The 16,287-nt window shown below is 33.8% G+C and overlaps 2 protein-coding genes across 4 annotated transcripts; both read right to left on the bottom strand.

The window, feature by feature from the left end:
- Positions 1-791: 791 nt before the first annotated feature.
- LOC103499727 (uncharacterized) lies at positions 792-6,856 on the bottom strand. Of its 3 annotated transcripts, none has more exons than XM_008462798.3 (10): positions 6,709-6,856; positions 6,066-6,107; positions 5,222-5,299; positions 4,811-4,835; positions 4,691-4,723; positions 4,446-4,567; positions 4,226-4,356; positions 1,807-2,030; positions 1,396-1,649; positions 792-1,186 (listed from the first exon to the last, which is right to left on the bottom strand). In XM_008462798.3, the coding sequence occupies exons 2-10, from the start codon at positions 6,066-6,068 to the stop codon at positions 1,091-1,093; spliced, it is 966 nt and encodes a 321-aa protein (XP_008461020.2). In that variant the 5' UTR covers positions 6,069-6,107; positions 6,709-6,856; the 3' UTR covers positions 792-1,090. The 3 variants fall into 3 exon arrangements, with proteins under 3 accessions (XP_008461020.2, XP_050947596.1, XP_008461022.2); XM_051091639.1 differs by having other exon boundaries at positions 1,825-2,030; XM_008462800.3 differs by lacking the exon at positions 6,066-6,107 and having other exon boundaries at positions 6,709-6,803.
- A 5,210-nt stretch (positions 6,857-12,066) lies between these two features.
- Positions 12,067-15,242, bottom strand: LOC103499728 (arginine decarboxylase). Its single transcript, XM_008462801.3, has one exon. The coding sequence runs from the start codon at positions 14,654-14,656 to the stop codon at positions 12,503-12,505; it is 2,154 nt and encodes a 717-aa protein (XP_008461023.1). The 5' UTR covers positions 14,657-15,242; the 3' UTR covers positions 12,067-12,502.
- Positions 15,243-16,287: the final 1,045 nt, after the last annotated feature.

The following is a 16,287-nucleotide window of genomic DNA, read 5'->3' as shown; positions in this document are numbered from 1 at the left end:
GCTTGTAGTAATGGCATCGGATGTTGGAAATGTGAGTGATGAATTACATGAACTAAAAGACTCAATAGGAAATCCTTTTAGTATTTGAAAAGCTTTTTGAAATTTTAATAAAATTGTGATAAAAGGATGTCTAAAAGCCAGTGGCTATGTCCATTTATATGCATCTTCTACTTTTAAGGATTTTTTCTTTTTTTTTACCCAATAGTTAATAATTAGGTACTTAAATGGGTTACATAAAGGATGATGCAATGCAACCTAAAATCTGTCCTAAGTATTTATCAAAATAGAAATTCTTCGAGAAGTGTTTTTTAGTATTTATTAAAACATGTATTCTCAGTGCCAGTTTATGTGATTAAAATTTTAACTTTGACATTTTTAAAAATAATAAAATATTAAACCCATTTAAAAAAAATTTGCTATGTATTGCTAGTTTCATTTCTTTTATATCTATAATAATTCCCCCTTTTAAGTATAAAAATTAATTAATAGAAACAAATACATATGCACTATAATAAAAATTAGTTTCAAGGTAAAAATGCAAACATTTTAAAATTTAAGAAAAAACTAAATTCTAAGGCCTTTAAACATTAAGCATAGGATTTTCGTAAATCTACTAGTTCAAAAAACCAAATCAAATTTTGAAAATTAAAAAAAATGTAGCTTTCTAAAAATTTATTCTCTTTTGAAATTTAATTAAGAATTAAAAATTTGTAACTACACAATACAAATCAGGGTAAAAAAAATGGACGAAATAGACTTGATTTTTAAAAACAAAAACAAAGAAAAAATAGTTACCAAAGAGAGGAGATTAACTTATAAGAATTGGAATAAGTATGTTTCATTTACACATCCTGCTCATCCACAGCCACAACCACATAAATGCTTTCTCTCAAGAACTCTCGTGTTCAAATGTCTGTGGTACAGACAACAAGCAATAGGAGAGAATAAAATCAGCAGTGACTAATGATTTTCCCAATGTACAATTTTTTATATGTAAAAGAAACTTTTGTGCTAAATTTTTCATTTTTAAAACTGTTGCTATCACAAAAGCATATAGATAAACAAGATAAAGTATTGGTCATCTAATTCATCAACCTCTTAATGAATACTTCTTCCCACCAAAAGGCTGAAACTTGGCCTCTTCTTTCTCTTTAGGCTGCTCTTGCTTACCATCTTTTTCACCTTCCTGCAAAATATCATATTATTTAGTCAGTTTATCATTTCGATACAAGTTTGACAAGGAATATTAGCCATTACAAATATAGCTCAACTAACATAAACTTGCACTATCGACCCCGAGTAAAATATATGCATATATTGTAGATAATCCTTGTTTATAATTGAATTCAAAGTACTTCAGGACATTTTAAAATGACACATAGCAAGCAGCCAAACCTTTTTAGTTTCCTTGGGGGTTCGGCTTGCATTTCCTCCGAAAACGAGCTTTCCTTCAGATTGCCTGGAAGCATTCCGAGAGGTAGACCCAACTGAAGGCTGACCAGTGACAGTTCTTGTATCAACTTGCTTGTCTTTGGATATTGAAGTCCAAGATAGTGGTGGCTGTTGCGCAGATGGTTTCCCATCCAAACGCCTCCCAACTCCAGTGAAGGGATTGAATTTGGGTTCAGCTTCTGCAGGTGGTTCCTCCTCTATAAGAAAAAAGAATATGCAAATGCATTTGGTCATGTTTCAAATATGGAAAGAAATAAAATAAAATAAAATAAAAAGAGTTCCCAGCTAATAAGATTAGCAATACTATTTTGCTTTATAAGTTCGTGAAGTCACTACACAAAAATAACGTCTGACCTTGGACTGGAGCCTTGCCTGTTGGGAGGGATGGAACAGGCTTTTCAGGTTCCTTGTAATCCAAAGGGGGTGCGAAGTCCACTTCACAATCAGTCTCAATTATACTTATTGCATTTGAAGGCTTAGTTTCAATTATATCGATGTAATATTTCTTGTTGTTGTATGCCACCATGATACTGTCTCCGGTTGTCAGGCATGAAAAATTTCTCAAAGTCGTCTCCAAGCTGTATGACATTGATAGCTACGTTAATTGGAATATTATAAACATATGTTAGTAATTAATTAGAGAGATTGTTAAGCTTGTTGGTTATAAAGAAAGTAGGGAAGGTGGAAGGTAGGCAATATTTTGGTGGAATGAAAGGCTTCGGGGTCCAAGTAGCTCAAATACTTGATTTATCTCATAATTCATTACCGTTTATCATCAATATATTTGTGTTCTATTAGATATGCAGAAGACTGAGTTTCAGAAGCTTTACTCTACATTAAGTGAACTCTTTTAGTTTAAAGCACATAGAACTACGTTCATCTTATTTCATGGAAAGAACTTAAGCTGCTGCATATTGATTGTGTTATAGCCATAGGGATAATGTTTACCAACCTCAGGATCTATGTGTACCATAGAAGCAACAGCTAATATTCAGAGGAAGATTGAAAATTTAGGACATGAAATATATTTTAGTAAAAGAAAGGAGGAAAGACTACACACGACATGAAACATTTACAAGAGTGGAGGAGCAGGTATTCAAAATATCCAATCTAGAGATGAACGTTAATTCAAGAAAGCTCATCAGTTAACAATAACAAAAATAGATTTAACTCAATACCCCTAAAATATTTTCAAAATCTTCATGTACAAAATTATCACAAAACGAAAAAACATATCAATCATTTCATAAAGGGAAATTATCCAAGTGGTACCTCTTCTCTAGAGGCTCATAGCTAGGATAATGAAGAAATATAGAAGAGCATATAAGTTATCATGCTTGCATATCCACCATTTGAGTCTCCAACAATTATTCCGATAATTACATATCCGATTTGACCGATGGACGAATACGCAAGCATACGTTTCATGCTTGTTTGAGTAATAGCAATGAGATTCCCTAATATCATGCTAAGAATAGCTAGATTTCCAGAAGAAGATGCCATTCGTTTGATGAGAAATAAAAAGGAATATCGAAAATTCGAGTGGCTGAAGCTGATGCAGCTACGTTTGAAATAACAGAAAGAAAAGCAACGACTGGAGTGGGAGAGTCAGAGTCGAAAAGAGGATTCCTCGATTCTTTTGTGTCTCAATTATTTTCTTATTTCACATTTATGAAATAGTTTCTTAACCAAAAAAAAGGAGGCAGAGAGAGTTGTCAGATTCCTTCAGAAGATCTACTTCAAACACTGAGAGTCCCCAATAAAAATCTTGAACATGGTGTTCCTATTGACAAAGAGAACCTACAATCTTAGATTCTTAAGAACAAGAAGGAAAAGGGTTTATCCGTAAACAATCCATTTTAAAGCTGACCATGCCCTGCCTTGCCAATCTTGAAAGACTACAGCGGTAATCGGCTAGGGTATGGTTTCCAAGGGACGCTAGTTGTAGCTGCTTGACCAAGATTGGCTCCCACCATTTCTAACAATGACGAGACACAAAGTGAGTTTCTAGGAGGAACTTCACGACCAATTAACAAAAAGATTAATCTGTCCCTCAGCAAATCAGAATCTATCTTTCAAAGAGGTACAATACCCCATGCACCACAAATGGAAATACAACAGTACCTTACTAGAAAATTTTCATATAACTTTAACCTTCTCATTCTTCTGGGAATATGGAGGGGCAATAATGGAGCATAGTGTCTAATTAGAAAAAAAAGTCCTGCCTCCACCAATTAGGTCATTCAGAATCAGACAATCTTCTGAATGGGAAGCAATAGTAGAATGGGAGAACTATATATTCAACGGTTTTAATTCTCCACAAAATTATTTGCAATAGTACTATAGTAGAATGGGACAACTATATCTTCAAACGTGAGACGATATTAAAACGAAAGACTGAAGAAGAAGAAAACCTGATTAATAATCTTAATCTCTTACCACCACCGTCATTCTTGCTCTAGTGAACCCATTGAATCTGGGGACTTTACCTAACCCAAAGTCTCAAATAATTAGCATGGTCCTCTTCTACCTAATCTAGACTTCATCCCCAAAGAAATTTCTCGGAGACTTAAGAGAGAAAATTTAAAATCTAAAACTACAAAGGGTCTCTTCTCCAAGCAAGTAGAACCAAATAAATCTTGGTTTTCTTAGCAAAAATACTATCCATAAATCATGATCAAGGGCTTCTCAAGTCAAAAAACTTAAATGTCTCTACTCCAAGGGTCAAAACAATAGATGGGGGGCAATGAAAAATTTATAATTAGCAACTCACATGGCTTTTGGATTGGATATATCCAAGAAGTCCTTTGTGTGAGGTTGTAATTTAACATAAGTTCCCTTCGGCAGTGTAACATTCTTCACTCTCACAACGTCTCCCTCCTGTAAAAGCATATTCTCCATCATCTGTAGAGGAAACTAACCAATCAGCACATGTTCCTGGAAAGAAATCGAGATGAAAATACAAATAAGTTTAAAATGCACTTAGTGACTACCCAATAAGGCATATAGATCATTCCCTCTTCAGCAATGAACTCGAGAACACCACAGTGGGAAAGTCGTTCAGTAACATCATTCCGAAGCTCAAACAACATTGGATAATCGATATGTAAAGATGCTGCAGATATTAGCTTGATTTAGAATTACCATTGCACAATACATGAAGAACAATAATTATATAAATGTATAAAATAAAAATATAAAGGTAAAAGGAACTATGTCATAGAAAACTAGAAAATACCAAGGCGATCAAGGGCTGATGGTGGCATTATGACTGAAATGAAGAGGTAAGCATACAAAGATACGTTAGCAAGAATGGGATATTTGACCATAGAAAGTAACATAAATCATGAAAACTTACTTTTGTCACCAGTTTCAAGTTGTGGCTGCAAAATAGATTAAATAAACAGAGTTTAGACTAAAAAATATGTAAAGAATTTAAGAAGTTATTCCAAAATATAAAATCATATTTTATTTCCATGGCCAAATTCATCAAGCTAAACAACTCAAGAAGTAGCAATTCAAACTAAGCAAAGACACATTCATGACTCAACAAGACCAACATCCTTCTTGTTATCATTTCATTTCAGAAATCTTGTTGATGTGCATAATAAGACGAGGATGACTGAGAAAATAGAATGATCCGGCTATCTTCACTATTTAAAGACCAAATAATGATGATGGAATTAAAACAGCTTTTTGCTGACCTTTTGAAAGAAAACTATAGTAGCCTAAAGGTAAATAATTGAGTTAAAAAATGATGTTCAGCAACCTTTTCAATAAAAGATGCAGGATAGCACCGATATGTCTGCTCAAATGAAGTCCCATGATATCCATACCCATCGAAGAACTGCACAATCACATGAAACATTTGAGATTACATTATGGTGTGATCGTAAGCTTTAAACTTTGAAGAACAAAAATTAGAAAGAACAAATATGTCACTAAGGAAATATTCAACATTTTTTAGAACTCAAAGACACGGCTGTACAACCTATAGAAAAAATCCTATTCATGTAAGGCCATAATCAATAGGAAATATTTTATTAAATAACAATAAAGTACTACTCCAAGAGTGAACCATAGACGAATCCTCCCACAATTAGAAAGATTGTGTCTACTTCAGTTCAACATGAAAAGTTCTATATTCAAGAGTCTAAAAATTAAACCCACAATTACAATTAGTTTTGAGTACGTTCACAATAATGGAAAAGCTGTCAAACAAATCTTCCAAACAAATAATGTGGATAAAATTAGCCATTCAAATTTTACGAGACTATGTTAGAACCAATTTTCTGCTTTAAAAAAAACAGTTTCTTTAACGCAAAAAAATTGTTCAGCAAGATACTTTAAAGAACAATTTTAAACTGATGGAAGTGTGCTGAAATTGCATTTCAACGTTTACTTAATCATCCCTAACAACTTAAAAATTCAGTCTGTAAAATAAATTTGAAAACATACCTAAAAACAATCCATAGATACCCAAATAAAACACAAAAAACTAACTAGGCCAAAGGTCTTGTTACAGAAATCCAGCCTTTTTTAAGCTCAAACAAATGTCACAAGTTACCATTTTTCTAATTAGGGTTGGCTAAACTAAGAGCAAAATAACTTACCATAGTGCAGAAACTTGCAGAGTATCACCCAAAACCCCGAACCTACCAATGGAAGTAAGGAATGCTAGTTAAAGAAATGCAGCTCAAGGGAAGACTCTCCATTTAACAAATACCCAGTAAACAGACAAACATGTAAATCGTAGAAAACCCCATGAGCAAAAGAAAAGGTTCTGAAACTCATAGTTTAATTAGAACAAGCACAGTTCTACACTGTGATCAAACATCTCGTTTGACTCAGATGTGGATTATTACAAGTTCTACACAAACACAAGAAATGTCCAGACCCTTCAGCCATAGAATTTGAGGGTATAATTAGAATTGTAACAGTTCTCATCAAAATTATTCCTTTTCGCAATCCAAAGAAACGACAGCCTTCACTACAACACAAGCTCAATCTTCGCTTACTTTTACCTTACTTGAAAAATAGGCAATTACCCACAAGCACAGGCAAAGGAAAGAATCAAAATACGAAAGAAAGAAAGGAAATTGTTGAGAAAAGTGGGAGAAAACGAAAATCTGATTGAGCAGAGAATGGAAATAGAAATGGGGAAAAAATTAGAAGAAATTAGTTGGATCGAAAAGTAATGTAAGAGTATAATAAGAGTGAGAAAGGAAATGATCGGAAAAGGGAAATTGAAGAAACCTTTAATGGCGTAAATGAGAGAGAAGGTGAGACCGACTTGTGGAAACTCCGACGAGAGAAATTGGAGTAGAGAGAAAGCAAAGCCAATATATATCCAATCCGTCAAAATGGCTGAGATTTGTTTTTTCTTATTGTTATTTATTTGTTAGTTTCATTTTTCTTTTCTTTATCTCAAACAATTTCTATATTTATTGTTTCTGATAGAAATTTAAAATGAAATATAAACTTATATGATTAGAAAAAAAAAAAGAAAATAACATAAATTAATTTTTAAAATTATGTAATTTTTTATTATAGATATTAATAGAAGATAAATTGTGATTTTTTTAGAAAGAGTAAATTGTGATTTTTCAAAGAGTTTTTTTTTATTGAAAATATATATTAGTTAGGAATAAGATGTGTTATTTTTCTTTTTATTTAAGATATTAGTTAGAAATGGATTTTTAAGAGTTCAACTTGACTTCTTTTTATATTTTCATTTTGATGATTTGATTATTTATAAATTTTGAAGTTTCATTTAAACAAAAAAAATGTATGATAGTTTTTTTTTAAGAAAATTCTCAAAAATAAAATATTTGATAAAATATTTACATTTTTTTATAATAAGTTTTGTTTATTAATTTTTTATTTTTTAAAACCTTCTTTTTAATTATTATTATTATATTCTTATTTCTAGACTTTAAATTAAATCAAAGTAATAATTATTTTTTTTAGTAATCTATAAGTTAATTTTTTTTCTTCTTATGATTTGCTATATTATTAATTTCGAACTTTCAACTATCACGAATTTTCTTTTGATTTGGTATGATATTGATTTTTTTAGTTGATTTGAATTATTTTTTATTTCAAACTTTAATTTAAAAAAATATCATTGTATACAATTTTTTAATGATTTTTTCTTAATTTCAAATATATTATAAATATTAGATAAATATATAGATGTCTATTATCTAATCAAGTCATTTGCAATAGTCTTATAGACATCGAAATAAAGTCATCTCCTTCATTCATGTGTCAAGTATTCATCTTGCCACTTTTCCTATAAATAAATAGAGGACTTTGATCGATTTGTAAAGACATATTCATATTGACTACTATGGAAGTGGAAAATTGATTTTTTTTTTAGATTTTCTTAATTTATCTTATCTATATATTTATATATTATATTTTATTATTTTATTATATTTCCTCGATTTTTTATTTCGATTTTGTCTTGTTTTTACACCAAAATAGGTATTTTTCTTAATAAGAGAGAATATTATGATGTCCAAATGTTCAAAGATCATGCAAGCCATAGGAATGGAGAAGAAACTATCAAATAGCACATACTAAAAAGTTGACTAGAGAATAACACACAATCAATCAATATCATATTTATAATTAATCACTATAGATTAACCAATAATAATTAATTAGGGCATAGTTTAGGAAAAGGATAATGAAGGTTTTATTTACAACCGTTAAACTCAAAAAGAAAAAACAGAAATTAACAGCAACTATAAGTATCATGCTAAGTTGGTTAGTAATTGGTGTAATTATTATTAATCCATTTCTTACCTAAGAAAATACATATTATTAACAAATGACTGCATATGAAAAAAATAAACAGTGTTGTTATTTTGTAAAGTTAATAAATGACGAACGAGTTTAAATGATGTTTGGCTAAAATACTATAAGTTTTTTTCAAAGCTAATGTATTAAAACGTATGATAAGAGACTCAAACATCTGACCCCAATATAAGCATTATACCCATTGTCATGTTGACAATACAACTCTAGTTTAGGACATTATAAGCCCATGAAGATACAAATATCAAAATTAATGAATATAGTTGCAATAATTTTTTCGGATTAATCAATACTAACGACTTATAATTAACTTGTCTAGAAAAAAGATAATATTTGCTTGATCGACTCGTGCATTCTTTGTAGGCAAACCGTACATTTTGACAACAACAATATTGGAAGAATGAGTCACCCATCATCCATCACTTAAAGTACATAAGAGTTCTTACAACAATAACTCCACGAACAACGAAATCATCACAACATTTAACAATATTTCTATTAATTCTCGTATTCAAACATGAGAGATAAATTGACATTTACATTATTTCATCAGAAAATCCATAAATAAATATATATATATATATATATAAACAAAATGTTGTCAATATAAATATAATATCAATAATAAGTATTCAACGACATTTATAATTGATTCATATTTTGATGGACATTTTCATATCATTGAGATGTCAATATTTTTGTAAACATCAACATTTTAAACTTTGATTGGCAATGAATGGAATACATTTTTAGTGGAACATATGTCTTTTCACATACTCCTAAACTCACAAATATACGAGTTTCACTTTAAAGTTCAAGTTCTAATACGTTGTACATTGAGATAAACATTCAATCAAAAGTGCTCAAAACATACATACAACTAGCTAAAATCGATGAACTCTTTCAAATATAAAACGTCATGTTAGAAGACTAAAAAAGAAAACAATGGCATTGCAAAAGCAAAAGCAAAAGGACTCGGCACTTTTAAGACATTGCAAAATCCCAAGTGACTTGGAAAAATAGCATACCCGCTCAGCCTATGCCTCAAAGGGGTAAAGGAACACAACTCGAGAAGTCGAAAGTCTAACTGCATTCAACAAAAACAAACAAAATTTGCAAAACCAGCAGCAGACCAAAAGTTCCACTCTTTATCACCAACAAATGTGGTTGCTAGAAATCCAAAATATTTAAGTTCTTTGTGGTATTCTTCATGTGTCTTTTTTAAATAGCCACATCTTCACTGTTTCACTTTGGCCCACCAATAATGGAAAGGCCTGAGCTCAATCAGGCCCATAGTCTCTTCTGCCCTCGCTATTTAAAGCCCATACTTAAGGGCCCCAAGCAAAAGTCAGCCCAAAAGAAGAAAAGAAAAACAACAAGCGATTTTAGTTTTTGATTGTATCCGTTTTTTCTCTTTTGATATTTCCTCGTTAAAATAGGGAAATATTTGAAATTCTTGGCCAAGATTTTCTTTTTCAAAAAAAAATTAATCTTATTTTGATAACCAATTAGTTTTTCTTAAAAAAGAAATTTTTAAAAGACAATTTAGCTAAAAGTTCAAGTGTTTCGCTAGGAAGGATACGATAAAACAAAAGAATTATTAGGTCATAATCGAAAACTAAAAATCATACATAATGCTACCAATACTCTGGAGCTACACATGGTCTAAATAGGAAGTTTCATCCCCTCCAATTATATTCTTTCCATGCTTCCTTCTTATGGAGATGAAATAAGACAAATAGTACAATTTAACCCCTTAATTCACAAAATGTTATCATTTAGTAATTGCATTGCTTTTCTATGTCATAATGTTAATGTTTTTCGGTGATATTTCCAACGAACTCAGTCTTTTGGCCAAAGATACTCCTCGACCCAAACACAAAAGGCACACTCAAACGCAAAAGGGTAGCCATCCCAAACATGTTCTCTCCTACACTATAACATTGAATCTATCGCGTCTTCCAAATAGGACTAGAATGACCTACCCCCTCTCAATAATTATGTCTTCCTAATATTAAATAGGTTGATAGGAACAAAAGGAGGCAAAGAATCTTTTATATTTCTTCTTAATAACATCATGTCTTCCTAATAGCAAACACACTGGGATGGTCAACAAAAGTGCCTATAGCATTTTTTTTTTTAATAGCCTATGATCTCTCTCAAATCTCTTTGATCACATCATCCATGGCTCAAATGTAGGGCATCACTTCACTAATATTGCCTTGACTCTGCTTGTATCGCAATACAACCCTAGTGAGATACCAAACAACATTGATATCGAAAGACACTCTAATTTCTCATGAATTGAACTCTTTGTAAACACAGACACAGAAACAAGAATCCTTTTTGTATGTACACTAAGTTCTTGTCTTTGGGAAACATCTTCATAATCACAGTCAAAGGAACCACTCTCAATCATTTTCTTCCTAATTAGGAGCCAAAACTATTGAGAAAGGAGCAATTGAACACAACCCAAGTGAGATACTAAACGACATCAATATCAGAAGGTACACTCTGATCACTCGTAAATTAAACTCTTTTTGAACGCTAAGATAACATAGAGATGAAAATCCATTTCGTTTGTTTGTGCCAAGATCATGTCTTTGCAAAAGGTATTCATAGTCACACTACGAAGAATGCTCTTCCTAATTAGGGGTCTACGATGATTAAAAAAGAGTCATTAAAATACAACCCAAGTGATATACCAAACATCAAACCTAGAGAGATGAGAATCCAAGTTTGTTTAAGATCTAGTCTATGTGAGAGCTTTTCACAATCGCACTACAAAGAACGTCTCTCAATAATTGTCTTCCTAATTAGGAGTCTAGGATGATTAAAAAAAAGAGCCAGAATCTTTCTCATTTCTTACCAATAACAACACACACTAACGTTTAAGAAAGAGTTGAGAATCTTTTCATGTTTTTCCTAGACACTAAGATGACTAAGATAATCAGAAAAGAGTCGAGAATCTTGTAAAGATATTCAGAATAAAATCATATGAGAAAAGAACTCAATATATAGTGACGACAATCTGAACAACCAGTGTGGGAGTCAGTCATAAAATATCCATAGAGAAAAGGTGTTATAAAATTCATGACAGTGATGCCATTTCACACATTACTCTATACTCTAGAGTTTCACCTTTTTAGTTATTTTATATTTTTATACACCAAAAAGAAAGAACAAAAAAAAAACTTTGTTCTTTTAGTTTCAAAATTCTGAAATTTCCCAACTTGTCTTTTGTTCTTTCTCTTCCTATATATCAAAGATAACTATTAATGTCAAAATTCTAAATTTCACTAAATATAAAGCTAAAATAGAATTAGAAAAAAAAAAGGTTAAAATGAACAAAGGAATCTACCTCGCAGTATTCTGTTGTTGACCACAGGACCAATTTGAGGTTGAAAAAGATTGAACGGAACAACACTTTGTGGACAGCAAACCGATAGGACATTGGCATTAGCAGATAAGCTCCATCCCCAACCGCACCCTATAGGAATAACAAATTCCAAAGCAAAATTCCAGTCCAACAGACATATATACAAATACAAAATATGGATAATAATATTCGACCATTCATCACAAACACACAAAGCACACCCTGCAAAGAAACTGGCCATCATCGTAATACTTTATAATAGTTCATCAAATTGATACTTTAGAAGCTAAGAGAAACAAATAAATGGGGAACTCTTCTTTAAAACAACAAAGAAAATTGAACACTTCTCAATTTCTTAGAAGTTGTTTAAGAGAAGAAAAGGAACCACAATTCAAAAGCTATACCATAAATTGAGTTCTGAAAAGAAAAATCGCCCTTGACAGCTTCTTTTTTCTTTAACTTTTTTTTTTCTGATTGAAGGAAAAGGAAAACTCAAATTCTACACAGTAACATAACCAAGAGAGAACAAGATCCCGAATTTACAAAAGGGTGGATTCGGTGTTCCCATCCCCTCTCTCTGTACTAAAAAAGAAAAGTTAAAAAAAAGAAGGCCAAAGGAAAAGGAGCTTTGCTACTGTTACTGTCGCCGTGCTCTCATAACCCTTTGTAACACACCAAAGAAAAAAAAAGTTCTTTTTTTCTTTTTCTTTTTGCAAAATATAGAAAAGGGAAATTAATGGAAATACATCGACGGACCCATAAGGACAACAAAAACAGACCTACTAGAGAAGAAATGCAATAGCTAATTAGGGATGGCTGAGGACGCCTAAATCTTAACAAACTTTGTTAAGCATAACAATAAGTCCATTGCTCGGCATCACCAGCACCAGAATCCACAGCACCATTGTAATCAGTCTCACTGCAGCAGGAAGATGCACTCGACAAATAAGGCATATTGCGAAAGGACATGGCCAAGCTATTAGCTATGCCCTCACCACCATCATCATCCTCCTGTCCAAACTCTTCAGCTCGGTGCTTGAGGGTCTCAAACATGAGTTCGGGCTCGTGCTGCATCACTCGGAGGACATCCCCACATGATGGCCCAGGCACAGTGCGAGTCACCGCGAAGCTATGCGGTCCATCACTCTGCATCACCCGAACCACACTCGGGCCACCAAACAGGTTGTGAACACCACCGAGAGCCTCCTCATAAGCCCCGCCCAGAAACATCCCAAGATAGTATCGCCCACCTCCTCCACCTGACAAATTGCCATTGCCTTCCAGCTCGTGCAAAGGCAAACTCGACTCACCACCAATGAACTTATCAACCTTACCATCACTGTCACAGGTAAGATCGGACAGCACGCCTCTCACGGTTGGTCTCTGATCAAGACGATGAATGGGGACAATTGGAAACAGCTGGTCGATACCCCAGAAATCCGGAATTGATGTGAAAACAGAGAGGTTCACATGGTAGGTTCTAACAGAGTCCAACTCTCCAACAGCCTTGGCAACAAGAGCACAAAGTCCATCTACAGCAGCTAGTTGTTCCATTCCCAAACACCCATCCTTGAATTTCTCAACGCATCGTTGTTTCAATTGATCTGCATACACCAAGCATGTTTTATACTCACCCATATAAGCTGCAGCCGAAAGGTTCTGATAATCTACACGAGCATCATCGGTTAGCCCATCGACAAGATACTGAAGTTCAAGTGAGCTCATGGATGGGACCTCATAACTGCTAGCAGAGACAGCCTCAAATATCAAAACGGAGTGATGAGAGACGATTGCTCGGCCACTTTCACTGCAAATTATTGGGTGCTTCACGGACCGACGGTCGCATACACAGCGGACTGCATCGACAACCGCAGCAGCATACTCTTCGAGTCCATAAGCAACAGATAACTCAGAGTCCGAAGACTTCGACCCGTCATAGTCAATACCCAGACCACCTCCAATGTCAATAACACGCATGTTAGCACCGAGACGGACCAATTCACAATAGATCTGAGCAGCCTCGCCAACGCCATCAGCGAGCAAAGCAGTAGAGGGGATCTGGGATCCAATGTGAAAATGTAGCAATTGAAGGCAATCAAGCATATCAGCCTGTTCAAGCTTCCGAACCACCCGAAGAATCTGGGTAGTCGTAAGACCAAACTTCCCTTTCTCGCCAGAGGTAGACCCAAAATGTCCAGAGTGTTTGGTTCTCAGCTTCGCGCGCATACCAACGACAGGACGAACAAACAGCCTCTTGCTCAAATCAATAACCAAATCAATTTCTTCCTCTTGTTCAAGAACAATCACCGTGTTCAAAGCAAGCTTCCTAGCTATAAGCGCCAAAGAAATGTACTCCGCATCCTTGAAACCATTACACACCAAAAAGGCATCTGAATTCCCTTTACACAAACAGCTCATTGCCAGAAGAAGCTCCGGTTTCGACCCAGCTTCAAGCCCAAAACGGAAAGGAGATCCGAATTTCACAATATCCTCAACAACAAACCTGTCCTGGTTACATTTGACGGGATAAACACCCTGGTAATGAGAACCATATCCTTGAGATTGAATAGCATAGTCAAATGCCGACTGAAGAGACTCAAGACGATTCTTGAGCACATCGGGAAATCTCACAATAAGAGGAAGCTGCAAGCCAAGACCACCAGAACAAATCGGATCTGAAGCCTTCTTCACAATTTTAAGCAAATCAATCTCCTGATGGGGTAAAGTAGCTGTCCCATAAGGACGAACAGCCATATTCCCAGAACCATTAACAGAGAAATAAGGAGCACCCCACCCATCAATCTTGTAAAGAGAAGACGAAAGAGGAGGAGACCATGACATAGTTTCAGAGGTGGGAGTAGAGTCAGGAGAGGAAAAGATGGTAGTCTCCGGAGGTCCGCCGGAAAATAAAACCGACGACGGAAGAGAGCTATCCCCAGCAAAAACGTAGCCAGGAGGAGGAGCTACAGCAGCGTCTACGCAATAAGCTAGGGCCGGCATCTCTCCGACGACGGATCAAGAAATGAATGAAAAGAAGAAAATGGAAAAATTAAAGAAAGAAGAGAGTCGTAGTTAGAGAAGTTGTTAAGAAAAAGTAATGGAAGTTTCAGAGTTTTGTGCAAGTGGGGGCTTTAAAACCCGCCGAGGCCGAGGCCCCGGCTACCCCCCCAAAAGAAGCAGAAAGAGTAGCTATTTCCACCGCCAAATTTACCACGATCACCTATACACTTGCAATATCCCACCGCGATCCGGTCAGAAGAAGAATTTCACAAGAACAAAGAAACAAAAAATGAAATTAAAAAAACACACCAATCAAAGCCTTAAACACCGAAACTGTTCTTCACCATGCAGATCTGGAAACGAATTCAAAGAACGGAATTGAAAATTTATGTTAAAAAAAAAAGAATAAAAAAAAAAGAGAAATCGGGAATGGAAGGAAGGAGAATTTTCCGGGCAAAGAAGCGGAGAAAAAGAAGAAGATGAAGGAAGAAACGGAAACCTAACGGAGAAAACGCGGAGAGAAATGTAGAGCCGTCGGAGACGACGGAATGCGTTTAAACGAGGTTAGAATGAGCGAGATTTGCATGCATTACCAAGCGTCCTTTTATAGGAGAATATGAATCGGGTTCGGTTCGGATCTTAATAGCAGCCACCCATTAACCCGGTAGTTTATGACCCGATAATATTTCTGGCGGTTTTTATTATTATTTTTTTAAAATCTTAACTTATTTTTATGAAAAGAAAGAAAGGGAAAAAAAAAAAAAAAAGGAGTGAGATTCTATTTTTCATTTTTCTTTCTTCAAAATTAATGGACTAATCAGCGTCGGGTTGCCGCGTGGCCTACTTTCATGCGGGACCCCTCCATTACCCTATACATCTCCCGAGGCTTCGCCCTTCTTGTTATCCTTGCTTACGTGGCATTTATATGTAGCTTTTTTATTTTAATAATAATAGTTAAATTATCAACAAAAATTAAATTAAAAAAAAAAAACATATATCTCTTAAATATGATTGGTTTTTAATTATGTTTAACGTTTTCTTTTTTGAATGGGATAGAATTCCTTTAAAAATATAATTTAAATATCCAGAAATAAACAAATTAGTAAAATTATACTACTTATTTACAAATATAGCAACAAATCAATATTGACAATCAAATACAGATAGAAAAAACACACTGCTTAGACAAAAAAATCTTTAAAAAATAATTCTCCTTTAAGACCAAATACAACATAAAAAAGACTTTTAAGACGAAACGTGTCTCAAACTAACAACCACTTAGAAGGTAATTCTATTGACATGCATTCTACTACCTAGAAGGTAACACTATTGACATGCATTAGACCAAAAGGTATAAAAAAATTTGATATCATTTATGGGCTAAGAAAATATTATTCTAAACTCAAACTATTTTCTTTTTCTTTTTTTAGTTTTAAGTCAAAGTTTAAAGGAATTAAAAATAAATTTAAGTCAAAAAGTGGAGGGATATTTATATAAATATAAAATAATAATAATAATAAAAAGAACAGTAAGCAATTAATTTGAAAATATCGCGAGATAATGGAAAACGATAAAAAGAAGAAGGTATGAGGAAGTTTCGTGGGGTGAGACCTAAATGACGTGACAAGATC

This window comes from Cucumis melo, chromosome 11 (genome assembly GCF_025177605.1).
Source record: "Cucumis melo cultivar AY chromosome 11, USDA_Cmelo_AY_1.0, whole genome shotgun sequence".
NCBI lineage: Eukaryota > Viridiplantae > Streptophyta > Magnoliopsida > Cucurbitales > Cucurbitaceae > Cucumis > Cucumis melo.
The sequence above is the reverse complement of the archived record's forward strand: the minus strand, read 5'-3'. Positions and strand labels throughout refer to the sequence as shown.